We start from the raw sequence: 18721 nt of genomic DNA, 5'->3' as shown, positions 1-18721 counted from the left end.
GCTTGATGTTATTTCATCCTTTTAAAGTCTTCTGTGGCTTGGCTTCTGCCTCTACCTGTGCTTTGCCCTGGGGATCATTCCAGGTGTGCTTGAGAAGAGTCATTCTGCTGCCCTTGGCTTGGGAGCCCCGGTGTCCGTCGAGTCCGTTTGTTCTGAAGTTGTGATCAGGTCCAATGTCTCCTGTTAACTTCCTGTCATGGAAAGTAGGGTATTAAAGTCCCCCGCTATTACTGCTTTGCAACCTGTCTCTCTTTTTGGATCTTTTAATGCTTGTTTTATGCCTTTAGATCTCCATATTGGATGTAGATATACAGTTGTTATATCCTCTTGATTAATTTCCCTTTTTATCATGATGTAAAGTCCTTCTTGTCTCCTTTTACTTTTTTAAATGTAAACTCAATATCCCTGCTCTCTGTCAAATTTCTCAATAATTTGTGATTCTCTTTTGAATTCTCTTCTGCATCTTGGGAGTTTGTCCAACATGACCACAGCACTCTAATTCCAGATTGACTAGGCAGTGTCACCAAGACTGCCTGGTTGTTCATCAATGCCTCTTGGCTTCAAAAGGTAGACCACACTTTTTTTTCTTCTTCAAATGCTCTTTAGCTACATCAGATAATGACCTGCGCCAGACTTTGTCTTGTCTTATTAAGCCTTCCTCTTGTCAGGGTCTTTTATCTGCACGTTTGTGAAGGCCCCAAGCCCAGGCTCCTTAAGAATCTGGTCTTTCAGATACCTGCCTGACTATTATGTCTGCTCTGTCTGCTGGGATTGAACCAGCACGGCCGTCACCTTTGCGCTTTCACACACAGGTCTCACTGGCACGGTCTTGCCCTTCGTTGCCTGGCAGTGAGGCTTTGCATGCTGTGATGCTCCAGCATGGCTAGGTTTTGGCATTTTCCTAGTGAATGTCAGGAAAGTCACTAATTGTTGGTAGACCTCAGTTTTCCTATCTCTTTAATTAAATATTAAAAATCCTTTCCTCAGCGGTAACTGTATTCTATTAAATAAATATATTCATGGGCTGGGAAGGTGGCTCAGTGGTAGAGCGCTTGCCTTGCATGCCTGAGGCCCTGGGTTCGATTCCTCAGCACCACATAAGCAAAAAGAAAAAAGCCTGAAGTGGCGCTGTGGCTCAAGTGGTAGAGTGCTAGCCTTGAGCTGAAGAGCTGAGGGACAGTGCCGAGGCCCAGAGTTCAGGCCCCACGACCGGACCCCCCCAAAGAAAAACAAAAAAATATATATATATTCATGTGTATCCCCAGGTTAGTGTTCTGGTACAGAAGTATTCCTTTTTTATTGATGTCTACTGATTCTGTACGTTTTTCTGTCTTTCTGGAGATAGAATTTTCATACCCTATAATTCATTTATTTAAAACCACACAATTCAGTGGTGTTAAATATAGTCACAGTTGTACAGCCATCACCACAACCAATTTTAGAACATTTCATTACTCTGAAAGAAACTCCATACACATTAGCAGTCATTTTACATTTCTTAGGCATCTGCTAATCTACTCTCTGAGATTTTTATGCATTTTAAACTCTGTGAGTGATACAATATCACGTGTTTAATAGAGTTTTTATTTTTCTTATGGCACATGAAAGGTATTTTGAAATGCTTCCTTAATCCTTTTAGAGCCCCAAATCACCTTTTGGCTGTTTCCTGTTAATTTAAAAATGACATATATTACACATTTAAAAAATTTATTTAACTTATACTTTTTAAAATTAAAATAAAATTTTTTTTTGGGTTGGGTCGTGGGGCCTGAACTCTGGGCCTGGGCACTGTCCCTCAGCTCTTCAGCTCAAGGCTAGTGCTCTACCACTTGAGCCACAGCGCCACTTCCAGTTTTTTTTTTCTTCTGTTTATGTGGTGCTGAGAAATCGAACCCAGGGCCTCATGCATGCAAGGCAAGTGCTCTACCACTGAGCCACCTTCCCAGCCCTTAACTTATACTTTAAAAGGATATACGTGTTTTGTGGAAAGTCATGGAAGAGCAGAGCAGTGTGGTGGTTCACCTAGGGCTGCCCCTGCTCTGCAGTCTACCTGTGCACACCGGAGGAGGAAGTGTTACCAACGCTTTGCAGTCAGTCATGCTTGAGTGTTTGCTATAACCCTTTCCAGCCCGCATTCCTGGGAGGAATTCTCAGCTTTAACCAGACTGGCTCTCTCACTGTCTGTTTACGACTCTTGGACCTCACCCTTTTCTGTAACTTTTTTAAGTACTGGGGGACAATACTCTTGGTCCAGATGTGATGCTTCACCCCTACAATCACAGCCACACAGGAAGTATAGGTAAGAGGGTCATTGTACAAGCCCAGCCCCCAGCAAAGATTGAGACCAAATCCCAAAAATTCTTAAAGCAAAATGGGCGGAGGCCTGATTTCAGCAGTGGAGCACCTAGTGCCTGGCAAGTGCATGGCCCTGGATTCCAACTTCAGTACCACCTCCAAAACAGAGAGAAACACACAATTTGCCCTGGATAAATTTTATTCAGGATGTGTTCTCTTAATTTTTATGAAAAGCAATCACTCTGTGATATCCATAGATTTTGCAGTGTGCTTTCCCTAGTTTATACGTGTTCGTCGTGGCAAATCATATTTTCTGGTAGGCCATTAGGGGTAGCAGATTTTTTCCACTCCGAGTCTCATTTTAATCTTTCGGCCTATTCATTTATCTATCAATAGGGACTATTTTTCTGCTCTCCTATACTTGGGTGACTTTGTGAATTAATCAGTGCACGGTGGTAGGATTCATCTTACAAAGCCTGGCCTGAGAGGCTTTGCAGCCTTTTTCTGTGCCCTTTTGAATGCTGGTCCAGAGCCTGATACAACAGAGCTACTTGAGATCCAGGAAGGAGGACAGAGGCCTTGTAGAGAGTGGAGGAATTCCAGTAAAGGGTGGCACTGATTGCCAGAAATAATAGTAAGGCCAGCCACATAAGGCTGGCCACATTATCTAAATGAGTGTGCTTTCATGAGTAAGAAATTTTAAAAAAACATGTTACTTTGAGCTTCAATATTTGGCGGTGTTTTGTTATTAGCATAAGCTAACTGGTTTATATAGTATATCTTAACACTGTTATAACTTTTTTTTTTTTGTCATGGGGCTTGAACTCTGGGCTTGGGCACTGTCCCTCAGCTCTTCAGCTTAAGGCAGGTGCTCTACTGCTTGAGCCACAGCACCACTTCCGGTTTTCTAGTGGTTTATTGGAGATAAGAGTCTCACAGACTTTCCTGCCCGGGCTGGCTTTGAACCGCGATCCTCAGATCTCAGCCTCCTGAGTAGCTAGGATTACAGGCGTGAGCCACCGGTGCCTGGCTGTTATAACTTTTGAGGTGATTAAGGAGTTTGGTCCATGGATAGTCCTTAAACTCACCTCCAAGCATCCAGTGTCCTTCATTCACTGTTAACTGTGTGTCTGTTGTTTTACTCATGTGACTGTTATTGTTTGCGTAGATGGACATTTTACTTCTTCAGCACAGCTTGAGATGGAACGCCTCTGCCTGCCTGCCTGCCTTCCTTCCTTCCTTCCTTCCTTCCTTCCTTCCTTCCTTCCTTCCTTCCTTCCTTCCTTCCTTCCTTCCTTCCTTCCTTCCTTCCTTCCTTCCTTCCTTGTTCCTTTTCTTCCCTTCTTTCCTGAGATTTCCTTTGCTTCTTTCTAAAAGCAAAAGTGAAGTATCAACACTGCCAAAAGAGAAGGAAAAATCTTGTCAGAAATGGAGATGCTTTTGTTGATCTAAATGAAAGACTCCCTGTCTACTGACAGCAGTGGCTGTCAGAAGGGTGGAGTGGAGTAGCGGGGAGGTGGGGTTCTCAGTGCAGAGCTGCATGTGCTGCGTGGGTCAGGGAGGTACACTCCAGACATGGTGGGCTCCCAGCCTGGTGTCTGCATGTTCCGTCACGTGACTGCTCTGTGCCGGGCACCCTGCCCAGACAGCAGCATGAACTGTTCATGGTGTGCCCCGCTGATGTCCAAAGCAGGGTGGGAGGGGCACAGCGTGTGAAGTTCTTGACTGGTGGTGGTGGCTGTTGAAAACTTGAGCACTGGCTGTAGCGTTAGTGGCACCGCAAGGATCATGTAAGAAGGTGGGTATTTTAACGGAGCGGCTGGACACTGTGTTCAGATCCACTAGGAAAATAATTATTAGTGGTGTAATTTTATTTTGGGGTCATGTCAGATAGGATTGTGTTTTAGTCCAGCACGCACTGGTCTAACTTGACTCAGGCGGGACCTGTGACAAGCCCTCGTGGAGGCTCTTTAACATGCAACATGAAACCTTTCAGTCGCTTGCTCTTCAGACCCTGTTAGATGCAGGAATTTGTACTCTATGGTTTCCACAGATGCACAGCAAACGTATTCACTGCAGTTCTGAGTACTTTCTTGGCTTGATTTCTTGTATGACGTCTGAATGGCCCCTGGTTATATGGAATTGGTGCTGGTTTTTGTACTTTTGCTATTATACCTTTCCTGGAAAACAAAGTGAGCCTTTCATGCTTGAGTAAACACATGGGGGTGTATTATGAAACTGTCAAGACTCTGAACAATGGTGCAGGCCCATTTATTCACTTAGGTGGCCCCTGTGAATACTTGAGTACAACTAGCAGAAAGACATGTCAGTGGCTTCCCTGAACACACAGAACCCAACGATGTGATAAAGCGGTCCAGAGGCCCGTGTGCTGGCGCACACCTGCAGCGCCAGCCCTCGGGACACTGAGGCGGGAGACGTGGCCGGGATGCCCACACCTCATTCCAGAACCGAAGAAAACACACAATCCTCTCATTGAGCAGCTCATTGCAGCAGTCACTTGTCAAGGTTCAAAGTCCATTTTATTTACTATCGTTAAAAAGCTATCTTTAAACTGTGGTTATCTGAAAACATGAAGCCGTTGGTGGTGCTGTGTGCTGGCCTCTGTGCTCCCTGTGTTTCCTTCCAGTCAGTCACAGGCGCAAGTGGGTATTTTTATACACGCTCCTTGAAATCTATTTTCTTTTAAAATCATGTTTGCATTGTAAATCCTTTTCAAGTTCTGTGGTCTTTAGAATAGTTTTGTTTGTATAGCCTTGGATAATTTAACAACTAGCTAACCATTTTCCTTATTTGAAATGATTTTTGTTTGTTTAGCAGTGTCTTGTGCTTTTTAGTTAAGGACTCTGCCGCCAAGCCATGCCCTCAGTCCTGCTTTTAATTTTTGTTTTTCAGAGTGTCTCCTGCTTTCTTTGCCTACTAGGCTGTGCTGGGACCGTGGTCCCCCTATCTCTGCCTCCCCAATAGTAACATCATGCCTGACACTTTGAAAAAAATATATGCACACATACATTAATTTAGCAGAAAATAATGTAAAGTATATTTGTGCATTGTCGTTTTTCTTATTTTCAGTAACAGGATGAAGAGAGATGCCTCAGAAGTGCATAAATGGATTTGAAAACATTTCATCTTTTATGTACTGCCCAATTGCCTTTTCAAATGCTGGAGCCTCCTTACATGGCTATATCCTTTCCTTTTACCAATAAAAAGGAGAAGTTAATTAAGGTTAGCATTTAAAGGTTACCAAACATTTGGAGTGCCAGGTAATCTTAATAGAGACTTTGGTCTCTTAGTTAGTTCAATTTCTGTTGTTTGCAAAATAATCTATGCACATAGTTGACAAGTCCCATAAGTTGTATGGGGTGGATGAGCGGGGACAGGAGGGGAAAGCTGCTCCTGTCCCCTCCCTGCCCCCGGCAGTTTGTTGTTGACATTTGAGAACCCAAGCATTTCTGCAAATATGCTTCCATATTGCTAATGGCTTGCTTTGACAGCTTGATTACCCCTCACCCAACACACACTGTACCAGCTATCCATTTCCTGTTGTGGAAGATGAACCCTTCACTCTTACAGTTTCTAAGTCATCCTTTTAATATTGATGGCACATAGATTTCAGTAGAGCTGTCGTAAGAGTATGACTATTAGCTATTCATAATCAAACTTTAAATTATATCTTAATATATTGCACCTTGTATGTTTTCCAGGATTAGTAGCCCTGTCCTTTTTGTGCTTGCTTTATCTATTCTTGTTCCTAATTTAACATTCCCACCGAGTTGCATCTCTACTCCCGATACTCCTAAGCCTGTGAAGGAATTTCCTCAGATGTGTGCTCATCCATCTTTTTCCAGCTGGGAGCCTGTAGATTGTGCTTCAGTGTGGACAGGTTGCTCTCAGAGCCACACCTCAGTTGACATCTTGTGATTCTCTTCATGATTTTTTCCCGGGAATTTGTTTTTTCTTTCTGGGTTTTGTTGATTCTGTTTTCTGGATCTTTTTAAGTTTCTATCCCTATTTTGATGTTTTCCCGAGACAATGCAGGGAAGGTGGTGTTTCGAGGCTGAGTGTCTGCAGACGCCTTTGTTCTGTCGTGTGTGACATTCGGCATGGTGGGTGAGGGTTTGGGTTGGGGTTGGGGAAGAATGACTTGCAGGGGTTCTGTTCTGAAGGCCCTGCCTCCTTGCTGTCTACTTCCGGGCTGCTGGTGAGTCCGTGGCATTGGATTCCCAGCTCTTCACTGAAGCGCTCTCCTTGCCGCTGGGAACTTCCAGAGTCTTATTTTTGGAGTTTTGAGAGTTTACACTGTGCCTTGCTCTGTCTTTTCCTTTTCATTCCTTTTGCTGTCCTGATGGTGTGCCATTTTGAACCAGAAAAACATGTCTTCGGTTTCCTATTTTCTGTCTCTCTGTGGATGTTGTCCCAAGAGGGCTGCGTGCCTCGTTTTCCCTTCCTGTGCCTTGTTTTCGCCCATTTCCCCATCTCAGTTTCCTTCTGAGAGGTTTTATTAACTTTACTTTTAAAACCACTTCATTAGTTTGTTGCTGCTTAGTACTTTTTAATGTCAAAACTTACCATTTGTGACAGCTTGCTACTTCATCTCTGATTTTTCTAGGATATTTTTCCACTGATGAGGTTTTCCTCTGCTCCCTGTGTCGTTTGTTTCTGCTAATGGGTTTGAGTATGCATGTGTAGGGGTGTGCATTCATGCGTGTGAACATGCAAATATACATGCCCTTCCTTCCCCAAGTGACCAGAGAGGCTTGCTTCCGTTTAAGTGAGAGATGCAGGCACTGGGACGTGGGTGAGTGGGCTGCTTGGCAGGTGGGTGCGTGGCTTGCTGCCTGAGCCGCTCCCCACGAATGGTGGGCCCTCAGCATCCGAGAGTCCACGCATGTGCAGGCTGTGGAGAGTGCGGTACTGTGCATGCTGGGTTGCTTTTCCCCTAAAACCTCCCAACTGCTGTCAAAGACGTGTTGCTTTTCAGTGGTCTGAGCTTTTCACTCCCCACCTTGCTTATGAGGCACTTGGTGTGTGGGGGCAGATTTGCACCTACGGATCACACAATGACATGGCACTACTGATGTTGGCCCTGGGCTCTGATTGCATGTGTGGAATTTCAAATTTAGCTTTCACTTTCAGGGGAGAGGGGTGTCTGGCTGGAGCAGGGGGGGGGGGGCGCCTCACTGGCCACAGAGACTGGTGCCCTGGTCTTCCCAGAGTGACCTTCTGCCCCTTGCCCTTGGCTGTGTTTGGAGGTATTTCTCAGGAGGGAAGCTTCCCGTTTCTTTCCTGGCTGTGTATGTAGAGAAGGGAATGCAAGGATGACACGTAAATGTGGATTTGCATCCGCTCTCCTGCCTGCACAGGAGTCTGGTCCCTGATCTTGCTGGCTGCTCCTAGAGCAGGCTTGAGCTTGCTTTGCTTCTTGAACTGGTTTCCATTTCATCACCAGTTTGCTAGCTTCAACAGTTTCGTTGCACATCTACTTCGCCTCCTGTTCCTACTCGTGTTTAACGTCCTTGTGGGTTTATTCTGTGTGTCTAGGTTTATGTTCATCTCTGCCTGAACTCCCCCCCCCCCCCCACTGGCATGCAGTTTTAGTGGAACAGGAGGGAAGGGCACATGCTTAGTCTGCCATGCCTGGTGGAAACATCAGGTGAAGACTCTTTAGATTCTGATATTTGCCTGGGATTGACTATTACTGACAGTTTTTAAAATTCCGGTTAGGTTGACAGGAAGCTGCAGACAGCACTGCGATGTCCGTGTGCCCAGGTGTGTCTGGGCCAGCAGGGCCGCGCCGCAGGGCGCAGGGTGCAGGGCGCAGGGCGCAGCGCCTCCGGAAGTGTGCACTGCCCCCTCCTCCCGAGGCCGGGCTCCGCATCAATCTCGCTGTCAGTCACGACGTTTAAAACTCACCCTGAAACGATCTTGTCTTTCAGCAATTTTTCCAGCTGGTCAAGTTAAGAAAGCTTGGACTCAGCGACAACGAAATTCAGCGGCTCCCTCCGGAGATCGCCAACTTCATGCAGCTGGTGGAGCTGGACGTGTCCCGAAATGGTAAGAGGAGGTGTGCCTGCGTGGTCACCTGGGTGGTGGGAGGTGATGCGCATGCGTAGTCACGGGGGCGGTGAGAAATGCACATGTGTGGTCACCTGGGGAGGTGGGAGATGCGCCTGCGAGGTCACCTGGGAGGTGGGAGGTGCGCTTACATGGTCACCTGGGGAGGCGGGAGGTGATGCACCTGCGTGGTCACCTGGGGAGGTGGGAGATGCGCCTGCGTGGTCACCGGGGAGGTGGGAGGTAATACGCATGCGTGGTCACCGGGGCGGTGTGAGATGCGCCTGCGTGGTCACCTGGGAGGTGGGAGGTGCGCTTACATGGTCACCTGGGAAGGCGGGAGGTGATGCACCTTGCGTGGTCACCTGGGGAGGTGGGAGATGCGCCTGCGTGGTCACCGGGGAGGTGGGAGGTGCGCTTACATGGTCACCTGGGGAGGCGGGAGGTGATGGCACCTGCGTGGTCACCTGGGGAGGTGGAAGGTGCGCTTGCGTGGTCACCTGGGGAGGCGGGAGGTGATGCGCATGCGTGGTCACCGGGGCAGTGTGAGATGCGCATGCGTGGTCAGCGGGGAGGTGGGAGGTGCGCTTGCGTGGTCACCTGGGGAGGCGGGAGGTGATGCGCATGCGTGGTCACCGGGGCGGCGGGAGATGGCCTGCGTGGTCTCCTTGTGTCCCAGCCAGCTTGTAACCAGGGCACCGCGCTTGATAGGACCTTTGATAACTTTTGTCCCTGATTTCTGGAAAGGAGGGGGGAAGCGTCGGTGTGAGACGACTCCCGGCTCTTTGGACCACCAAGAGTTGGTTGAGATGCAGATTCCAGGGGAGGGGTCGGGTTCCGGCCTTGCTTCGAGCCCCAGCCCCGCGCACGGACACAGGCCCGCCGCAGCGCCCTAGAAGTCACCCTGGCCAGCGTGCACACGACCCCTCCGGAGCGCGTTCGAGTTCGCGCTGCACTGTCCAGTCCAGTAAACAGGGAGTGCCAGGCTTTCCCTGGACGGAGCTGACCGCGGCGCCTCTGCGTGGTTCCAGGAGCAGAATCAGACCTTTCCTGGTGTGAGCTTGCTTAGGCGAGCCAAGTTTTGCTCCTCCCTCCCCCAAAGGCAGAGGAGCTCTCCCAGGATTACCTCCCGGGCTGTGCAATGCTGCCCACGCCTTTACAGCTGGCCTGACCTCGGTGGCTCTGCTCTGATAGCTCGGGCAGGAAGTCAGGAGGGTCACGTGCCGTGTGGAGAAGAGTGCAGAGGGCGGAGAGGAGGAGGAGAGTGGTACTGATGGGTTTCCTAGGCTGTGAGGGTTTCTCTGAGGTAGGAAGAGGAGATCCACAGCAGTAGTTGAGGTTGGCAGAAAGGAGTCTGGGCATCACCCTCAGCGCTGGGTCCCTTTGAGTTCCTCTCCATACCCCAGGCTGTGTTCTGTGAAGGAAAGCTCTGCTTCTGGCATGAACTGAGTGCTGAGGAAAATGACAGAGTTTTCATGTCCTAACTTGGTGAGTTGTTCTCTGTTTATATTTCAGACAGATGGCCAAAGAAAGTGTGTCTAGGTGTTTTCTTCCCCGTTCCTAGCTGCTCATGGAACACGACCTCTGGTTGTGTTAGAGAAAGCTTCACTCCACGATAGGATTTTGCTCTCCAAGAATCTAGGGCAGACTTTCTTAATGCATCATGAAGCCTGCCCAAGCGTTAGTAATTTGAATCTTATAGTCTATGCTGTAATTTGACTTACATCACAGTACCGTATCATTATCCATTTAGTTTAGTTTTCCCCAAAGTATAAGGTGTACCCCACTGGCACTACAAGAGATGACTTCTCGTGGACAACAAAACTGTAATTTTTACTATTGAATCACAGTCTCAATTTTGCTCCTTGTTTATGGGTTGCCTTCTGTAAAACTTTATAACACCATGTCACATGTATTCTGCATTTACAGTCTAGTTCTGGTGGTGGTATAGCTCTGTGCTCCTGTTAGTGATCGAAGACAATTGAAAAGAATGATCCAAATAAGGAAGCCAGGAAGCTCGTCCAGTGTGGACAGTGACGGCTGGAGTTAAGGCAGGCGTTGGGACAGTGTTCAGTAGGTGTGGGGTAAGGTGTTGTCCGGCCTAATTGAGGACATTGAGTTCACTTCTCTTGTGGGAAAATAGTACCGCTGATGGAGAAACCATGGCAAAGACTGTATACACTGATTAGTTGTTTTGCAAACTTGAGTGTACAAAACTTCAAAGAAAGTTTTGATACAAATACGAATACCAGCTGGACCACAGGGCACGGAAAGCAGACCGTTTCTCCTGGGTCATCTTTCCCTCTCCCTGAGCTGAGGTCTTGATGGAATAAATGTCTAGGGCAGCCATCGGCTGTCCAGGCAGGGGACGGTGGTCAGTATTTGTGGTCGGCAGTTCTTGGCTTGCTTAATGTCATCTGAGGCCAGGCTGACGGCTGCTGAAATGACCTGTGTTTGCTTCTGCCTGTGCCGGCAGACAAGGCCTTCTGGCAAGCATAAATCCAGAGCGCCTGGCCACCCTCTTGAATTCCGCCTGCCTGCCCTCCCCCACACCCACACAAGTGACACCGGTGTGGCTCACCTTCACCCATGCCGACCCCAGGCTGTTCTCCTGGGGCGGTTCTCGCCCTGTGGGCGGCCTTGCGGGGGCCTGGGGTTCACTCTGTTTAGTATGATGGCCCAGGAGCCGGGTGTCATCATGACTCAGGGGAGTTGAAGTGCCGGGGGAGGCAGCCCACATGGGCACATGGCGCTGGCTTGCTTACCATGCCGTGGGACGTCCTGACAGTCCAGCTCGCTCTCTGGCCTTGCAAGCCTTTTGGCTTTTGGGTTTCGGGGCTCTTCTCTGCCTGAGGTTAATGCCAAACAGATGTAATGGCCGCTTCTCACTGAGCATCCTACACTCAGGCTGGCCAGTGCTCCCTTAACTTCAGCACTCCGCTACACTGCAAGGATTGCTTGTAAGTGGAGATAGAAAGGTATTGGGCTTCTCTGATACTTTCTTGTTGACCCTCCATCTTACAAATGCTGTTTTCTGGGAAGCATTGTTTAAATAATGAGTAGAAACCATTTCAAACACTACAAAAGGGATGAACTTCACAATTAGATCACTTTTGGTAAGCATATTTTATGCTTTTTGCTTATTATCTTTCTTACCTTTCTTTTGTCCTTTTTGCTCCTGTCTAGAAGGTTCTCCTGCACTGTCTGCCTTCCCTGTGTTACGCTGGAACATAGGTGTGGGAGTGTAAATAAACTGTTGTTGCTCTTTCTTCTGTCAAGATAGCAAATATTCCATTACCAGGAAAAGTTGTGACTGTACTGAATAAATTAAAGGTTTATATAGCTTTCCTGTGCATTTTCCTTTTCCTTTTTTTTTAATCAGTAGGTGAGGGCCGAGTTTGAAAACGACGCCTCTGGAAGTATTTTTTTAGGTCAACAAGTTGTCCGTTTAGTCACAGGATCTCAACATGTTTTGTCTATTTTAAGTAAGGCCTATCTTCCTTCCGCCCCATCTCCTGACTCATTCATTCACTGTCTTTACATGGTGGGTTCTTTTTTAGATCTTGGTTTTTCCAAAACAATGATAGATTTACATTCAGCAGGCTCAGTCACAGAAGTAAAAGTAATTGCAGTGGTTTCTCTTATAATAAAATTAAACTCTGGTGTGTGGATGCTAGACTCTACTCCCATTTTAATTCATCAATTTGTGTGTATCACGGTGAGTCTGGTGATTACCAGTTCTAAAAGGGACTTGGGGGCCATACGGCCCACAGCTAGAATTGGTATTTGATCCCAGGTTTCTTGTATTTTCAAGTCACAATTCTGTTTTCCCAGAATAGGAATTTTTAAAATCATTCATCTAGAATTAGTCATTATTAACAGTTTTGTAAATTTTATTTTCCTTTTAGTTACCTGCTTCAGAAAATTGGGGGTCTTTCTCCACATAGCTAATTCTTTCCTGCTTGCACTTACTTAACATAGATTGGAAGCATTTGCTGTCCCTTTCTTTGCACTTAGTGTGTTTGAAAGAAGCAGGTTTGGGCAATAACTCCTGCCTTCTCATCTTTCTGGGGAAAAGATGAGCAGATGGTATGCTTGTCACCAACAGGAAGCTATAGTTTTAGAGGTAAGGTTGATGTAGAAGAGCCAGCCCACAACCACAAATGTGGGATTTCCAGTAGCATGGGTGCAAGCCAGCCAGCCAGGGTGACAAGGTGAGTAAGCGATCTAGAATGCTCTGCCCGATTGAGGAGTCTTGTGTGGAAATAAATCAGGGAGGCACAATTACCCCAGGGCCATGTAGTTGCAGAGTGCTGGGAAGGAATGTGGGCGGAATCAGCCAGGCTTAAATGTGTAACTTATTTTAAGGTTCTGTAAAGCAATCAGGGCTCTGTTTGCCTAACATACATTTTATTTGTGCAAGTGCTTAGTGAAAGGGCCAGACAACCGAAAGCTGTCTTGAAGTATTTAACCTTGTTCAACCTTCTTTGGAGGGTGTTGAAAAACCCCTCCAGTGGAAGGTGTGGCCTTCCATTGAGCTGGGCTGACCTGTGCAGGCCAAGATGAACAAATGCATCTGAGAAACTTAGACAACTCTGGAAGACCCTAGTTCCTCCAACACCAGCCCAGACCAGATGTGGGGAGCTGAGGAGGCTGGAGTAAAGGGTGGGCAGCTGGTGCCAGAGGCCCTGGCTCCTGAGACATGCTGTGCTGGCAGCCCATGATTCCAGGCTGGCCTTGTGTGCATACTCCTCTGGCCTGTGCCTCCTGAGTGCTGGGATTGCACCAGGGACTACCTGGCTTCCTGACGTCTGCAGCCAGTGCGGACTGTGCTGCCTGAATGCAGCAAACAAAGAAGGGCGCACCTGCTAGCTAAATGGAGCCAAATGCTGTAGAATTGTGCTTCAGCCCTCCCACTCCATCTCTGTCTCCCTCCACCCACTCTTTCTGCACAGGAGTCTTTAAAGAGAGAACGCTTCTGCTCTCTGCTGGGCTCTTACCTTTGGGTGATGCATGCATGCATGCAGGCTAGTGACGTATGTCTGCAGTTGAGTGAATGCATGCATGCAGGTGAGTGACGTATGCGGGTACTGACACGTGTGAAGGTGAGTAAATGTGTGTGCAAACTTGCATTGGATTTGGGATGGAGCGGTCATCTGTGACACCAAAAACAATGGCAGCCATGGACAGCATGCCCAGGGCTGCGTGTTTACTATCTTTCCTTCAACACTCTGAGACTTCAGCGGAAGGTTTGAAGCCCAGTAGCGCTTGGCATTTCCTGGAGGAAGCGTTGGCAGCGGCTGCCTCCTGTATGTCCGCCAGTTCTAAGGATGGGGGTGGTGTGTGCTGTCTGTGCCCGGATGGCGAGTGCGGACTGCCTGGCGCAGGCTTCCCTGACGCCCTGCTCTTCGGCTGGACAGTTTGGTCAGCGTGTGGCGTGGGAGTGAGCTGTCTGGTGAGGCAGACCCAGGTGACAGGAAGTGCGGTTGACTCCCCTGTGCTGGTCCTTGGTTGTGGTTGGAACGGGGCTGTTATTCTAAGACCTTTTCATAATGACATTTATCACATGAGGTTTCCACTATGCTCGTTTAGCTTTGGGTGCTTTTAGAATTAGAGAAGCAGGGTTAGGTCACTCTGAGAAGCCCGCGGACCTCACCGGCTTGCCTTCCCGCTGCTGCCGGGCTCTCTGCTGGCTAAGCTGCCAGGCCTGGCTGGCCCCGTACGTGGGGCCTACGTGCCTGGAACTCATGAGGTCTCATGATCCTTCAGCCTCAGACACTCAAGTGGTACAGCCACATGCCAAGCTCTGAAGTCTTAGTTTTCTGACCTTTCCTTTTTATGACCTTTCTTTCTCCTTTCCAGGAGAGAGTGGGAAAATCCAGGACTTCTCTTACCCCAGTGTCCTCACTTGACGCTTCAGGGCGTGATGTAACCTTAATTGCTTCAGGACCTGGGTAAATGAGCGGATGGGTGCTCCCTCTCTTGGGCTTTCTCTTTTCTCTTTCCTCCCCGTGGCTCCCTTTCTCCCTCCTCCTCCCTCATTTTTCCTTTGTCCCATGATTTGCATCCTTTCAATGGCATTGGGTGTGAAGAATGTTGTTAGGGTGGATTTGTATGAGGCTGCTGGCCCCCTCCTTCCCTTTCACCCTAAATTCAAATGGGGATGGGTCGGGACTTGGAAATGGTGAAACACACAGTGTATTTAATTCTGATTCTCCTCTAAGGAGAAAGCATAGGTTGTATGAAACGTTCTCCTAATGCTGTTAGTAAAAAATTCTCCTTGTAAGTCTAAGAAAGGGCTGTAAAACCTGGGCCCCTGGCAGTGCTGGAAGAGAACACATGCTACTCACGATGGGTACTTTGAAGAGGTGATGCCAATTTCAACACAGAAATCCGGAGCTGTTTTAAAGAAGTTTAAGTGTATTATGGATATCTTACCTTTCTGTCTGTCAGTTGACAACTTATAATTTTAAGCTCTTAAGCTTTTTATCTACAACATTCCTTCGGATAATGTAGATATGTTCTTGAGTTCTTCTTAGAACGCCTTTTAGCTTCTTTTTCTACGGATTATTTTAAAAAATGTTTACTTATATAACACAGGGCTTTAAAGACATCAATTTTATTTAGAAATGTGGAGGAGGCCTTTAAGTGGGGCACAGAAGGCTCTCCTGTTCCCCTGTTCCATCCCCACCACATCAGGACAACTCTGGCTACACCGTTGTCCTGCAAGCCTTCAGCACAGCCTTAAAAGTCGATTTACTTCAGCTGAAGAGTGGGAGCAGCTGTGTTTATTATGAAGGTTAAAAAGAAAACCACCCCAAACCGTACCCAGATCCCACCTGTGCTGCCTTTTTAAAGTCCCAGGTGACATGGTCCTTGGAGATTCTGGGTGCCAAGTCTCGGGGCTTCTGAAGGTGAACACCCAGCGTTTGCCTTTTGTCCTCTCCTGGAGTGGAGTCTACCGCGCGCAGGCTTGTCCGGAGCCTCTCCAGCTCCTGGATTATCCCACAGGCCAGACCTTGCTTCTGGCCATGCCCTGCAGGTGTAGAATCCCCAGCCTCTGGGGTCCCGGCAGTTCTGTTAGCCTGGGCAAGGGAAGCGAGGGATGTGCTTTGGAGAAAGATGAACTAGTAGAGGGACACGCGTGTGTTTAGGCCTGCTAGCTTGTCGGGGAAGAAGAGCTGGGTTGTGAAGATGATGTGGGTAAAGCGGGGCTGGAAGCAGGTGAAACTTGATTTGGGACTTTTTTTTTTGCCCCAACACAAGTACCAACACTTGTACAAGACTTGAACAAAATAAACTCCACGAGGGCCCCTGGTCCTGCCTGTCTTCACGTGCAGGGGCCCGGGAAGGCATCTTGGGTTAGAGCTTTCTCTTAAATGCTGGCCAACTCCTGAGTGAGTCTGGTGTAATAGGATAAATGGATGCATTTGAAAAAAAATTCTCTTTTTAGCATTTCTGTCTGCACACCCAGAAGGACAGCTATGGCAGCAAAAGCAGCCTTGGAACATGTTTCATATTTAGTCTTGTTTGACAGTCTGGGATATTTTTAAGCAGGATTGAGTCAGGCAGCCCACAGCAAACATTCAAACTGTCTTAATCAGCCAGCCCATTTGGCACACAAGGACCTTGTTTCATCTAGTAGTAAATAATGCTGTGTGGAATGTGCCTGCGTCTGCTGTCTTTCTAGAGTCTGTCCGCAGCTCTCTCTGTGCTTGTTCTGGTCACTGCTACTTGTTTCATTCCCTGTAGCTTTTGATTTCTGTCTCTGCCAGGTCTTGATTTGTGGCTTTTAGATGTAATGACATCTTATGTTATGGCTCTTCCACACAGACACTCAGCTCACCTTTGCCCACAAGTGTCTCCTAGTGTGAGTTCACTTCCTTGTCAGTGTTTTTCCTTCGCTGTCATCATCAGAAGTGGTACAGAGGCCGTTGTGCGGCCTTCCTGTGCCTTCAGCTCTGCAGATGTGCGGGGCAGAGTTTTCCTCTCGCACACAAGCATGGCAGGTCCCTGAGGCCTGGTCCTTACCACAGATCCTGCCCCTGTCTTTTCCTCATAGACTTTGTTCAGTCTTCCAGATTCTCAACACCTTCCCCTCCCCTCCCAAATCACCTGACGCTTATCCTATTAATCTGGTCCCAGAGATTGGTTGACCCTTGAATCCAAAAGCTTAGTGAGCTCAACAGATACTAGCATTGTTCTGGTCACAAGCTTTTGTGCTGTCCCTGTCTACTGGGTTCTGTTACCTCTCGCCCATCTCCCTGTCTCTCTGTGTGTCCCTCTACCCTCACGGCTCAGCAGTTACAACCTTCTCTGGCAGTGCTGGGGAATGACTTAGTCATTTTCAATCTTAACCAAAGTTACTTTTGGAGACTTTATGCTGTGAAGACGGTGCTATAAAATTCCCAGCTGACGGACTGGGGCCTCTCTGCTCTGCTGAACTGAGCAGTGTAATATTTTGAAAAGGAATCCAACACAAAATTGCTAACTCTGATTTGATAAGAAAATGGTCACTGTCATTTGGTAAAAGAAAGAGTTCAGTCCACCAGTCATCTGGGCTCAGAGTCCTTTTTAATAAATAAACTAAGGTCAGCATCATGATTAGGAAACCTTACCCATTTTCCCCATGTATCTCATTGGATTTCTTGTGCTGGGATTTGGTTCCCATGGACTCTATTTCCTCCTTTATCACTGGCTCCCCGACCTCTGTTGCTTCTAAGCCCTCCCTCCCCCAGCCACCCTGCTTGCCTCCTTAGAGAGGACACCCAGCCCACGTCCTCCCTGCCTGTTGGATCTCTGCATCTGTCCACACTCCAGGTGATGCTCCACTCTCTAGATTTCTTTGACTGCTCCTGTAGTTTTCTTCCCTTCCACCTGCTCTGGGTCTCCACGAAAGTCTGTGCCTCGCCCCCTTTGTACTGGTAGGGTTCTTCCCCTGCCCCCTGGCTTCATCCAGCCCTGGCCCAGAGTAAGAAAACTGCCTGGGGTTTTCCCTCTTCAGTCTCTACTCTCCTCTGGTCCGTGTGGTTCCACAGCCCACCTGGAGATGATCTGCAGGTGCTCTGCCATCCTTTCTGCAGGATGGCTGCCGAGCTCTGTGCGTCCACTGTCAGCAGGGTGAGCGCCGACAGTCTGACGATTTCAGCCCGCTCCGCATTTGTCAGGATTTGTTGCAGGGATTGGAGACGGTGCGCTAAGACACAAACCTGATGCTAACAGGCCCTGGGGTGTGGCAGCCCTTCCTACATGGCGGTCAGTAGTCAGGTGGGCTTAGAGCAAAGAGTGTTTTGGTTTTTGTTTTGTCTTTGTGTCCCTCAGATAAACCTGTTACTTTACCTGACTAGTCTGTCTCTGCAAATCCCCCAGCTCCTCTACCTTACCACTTGAATGACAGGTGACTAATTCCCATGGGACCTCCTCTGGACCAAAATAGGCAGCTGGCAGGCATGGCTAATGCTCATCTAAAGTGTCAGGCTAAAACTCTGCAATGTCGCTGTAGCTGGAGGCAGTGACTGCACCCTGTACCTGTGCCCTAGGTGTGGTTGAAGGCAGTGAGTGTGCACACCTGTGCCCCGGGTGTGGCTGAAGGCAGTGAGTGTGCACACCTGTGCCCCGGGTGTGGCTGAAGGCAGTGAGTGTGCACACCTGTGCCCTGGGTGTGGCTGAAGGCAGTGAGTGTGCACACCCGTACCGTGGGTGTGGTTGAAGGCAGTGAATGAGTGCACACCTGTGCTCTGGGTGTGGCTGAAGACAGTGCACACCTGTACCGTGGGTGTGGTTGAAGACAGTGAGTGTGCATACCTGTGCCCCGGGTGTGGCTGAAGGCAGTGAGTGTGCAAACCTGTGCCCCAGGTGTGGTTGAAGGCAGTGAATGAGTGTGCACACCTGTGCCCCAGGTGTAGCTGAAGGCAGTGAGTGTGCACACCTGTACCGTGGGTGTGGTTGAAGGCAGTGAATGAGTGTGCACACCTGTGCCCCAGGTGTGGTTGAAAGCAGTGAGTGTGCACACCTGCGCCCCGGGTGTGGCTGAAGGCAGTGAGTGTGCAAACCTGTGCCCCCCGGTGTGGTTGAAGGCAGTGAATGAGTGTGCACACCTGTGCCCCAGGTGTGGCTGAAGGCAGTGAATGTGTGCACACCTGTACCGTGGGTGTGGTTGAAGGCAGTGAATGAGTGCACACCTGTGCTCCGGGTGTGGCTGAAGACAGTGAGTGTGCAAACCTGTGCCCCCGGTGTGGTTGAAGGCAGTGAATGAGTGTGCATACCTGTGCCCCGGGTGTGGTTGAAGGCAGTGAATGAGTGTGCACACCTGTGCCCCGGGTGTGGCTGAAGGCAGTGAGTGTGTATACCTGCG

The 18721-nt window shown here is 48.6% G+C and overlaps 1 protein-coding gene across 1 annotated transcript in view; it reads left to right on the top strand.

Moving 5' to 3' along the window:
• Positions 1-18721, top strand: part of Lrrc1 (leucine rich repeat containing 1) — a 90637-nt gene that overhangs the window by 37619 nt on the left and 34297 nt on the right. Inside the window, exon 2 of the mRNA XM_042672094.1 lies at positions 8250-8367. Coding sequence (XP_042528028.1) covers positions 8250-8367 — 118 coding nt within the window. The remainder of the gene's footprint in view (positions 1-8249; positions 8368-18721) is intronic.

The sequence above is a fragment of the Dipodomys spectabilis genome, unplaced genomic scaffold (genome assembly GCF_019054845.1).
Source record: "Dipodomys spectabilis isolate Male_0828 unplaced genomic scaffold, ASM1905484v1 ptg000669l, whole genome shotgun sequence".
Classification (NCBI taxonomy): Eukaryota; Metazoa; Chordata; class Mammalia; order Rodentia; family Heteromyidae; genus Dipodomys; species Dipodomys spectabilis.
The sequence above is the reverse complement of the archived record's forward strand: the minus strand, read 5'-3'. Positions and strand labels throughout refer to the sequence as shown.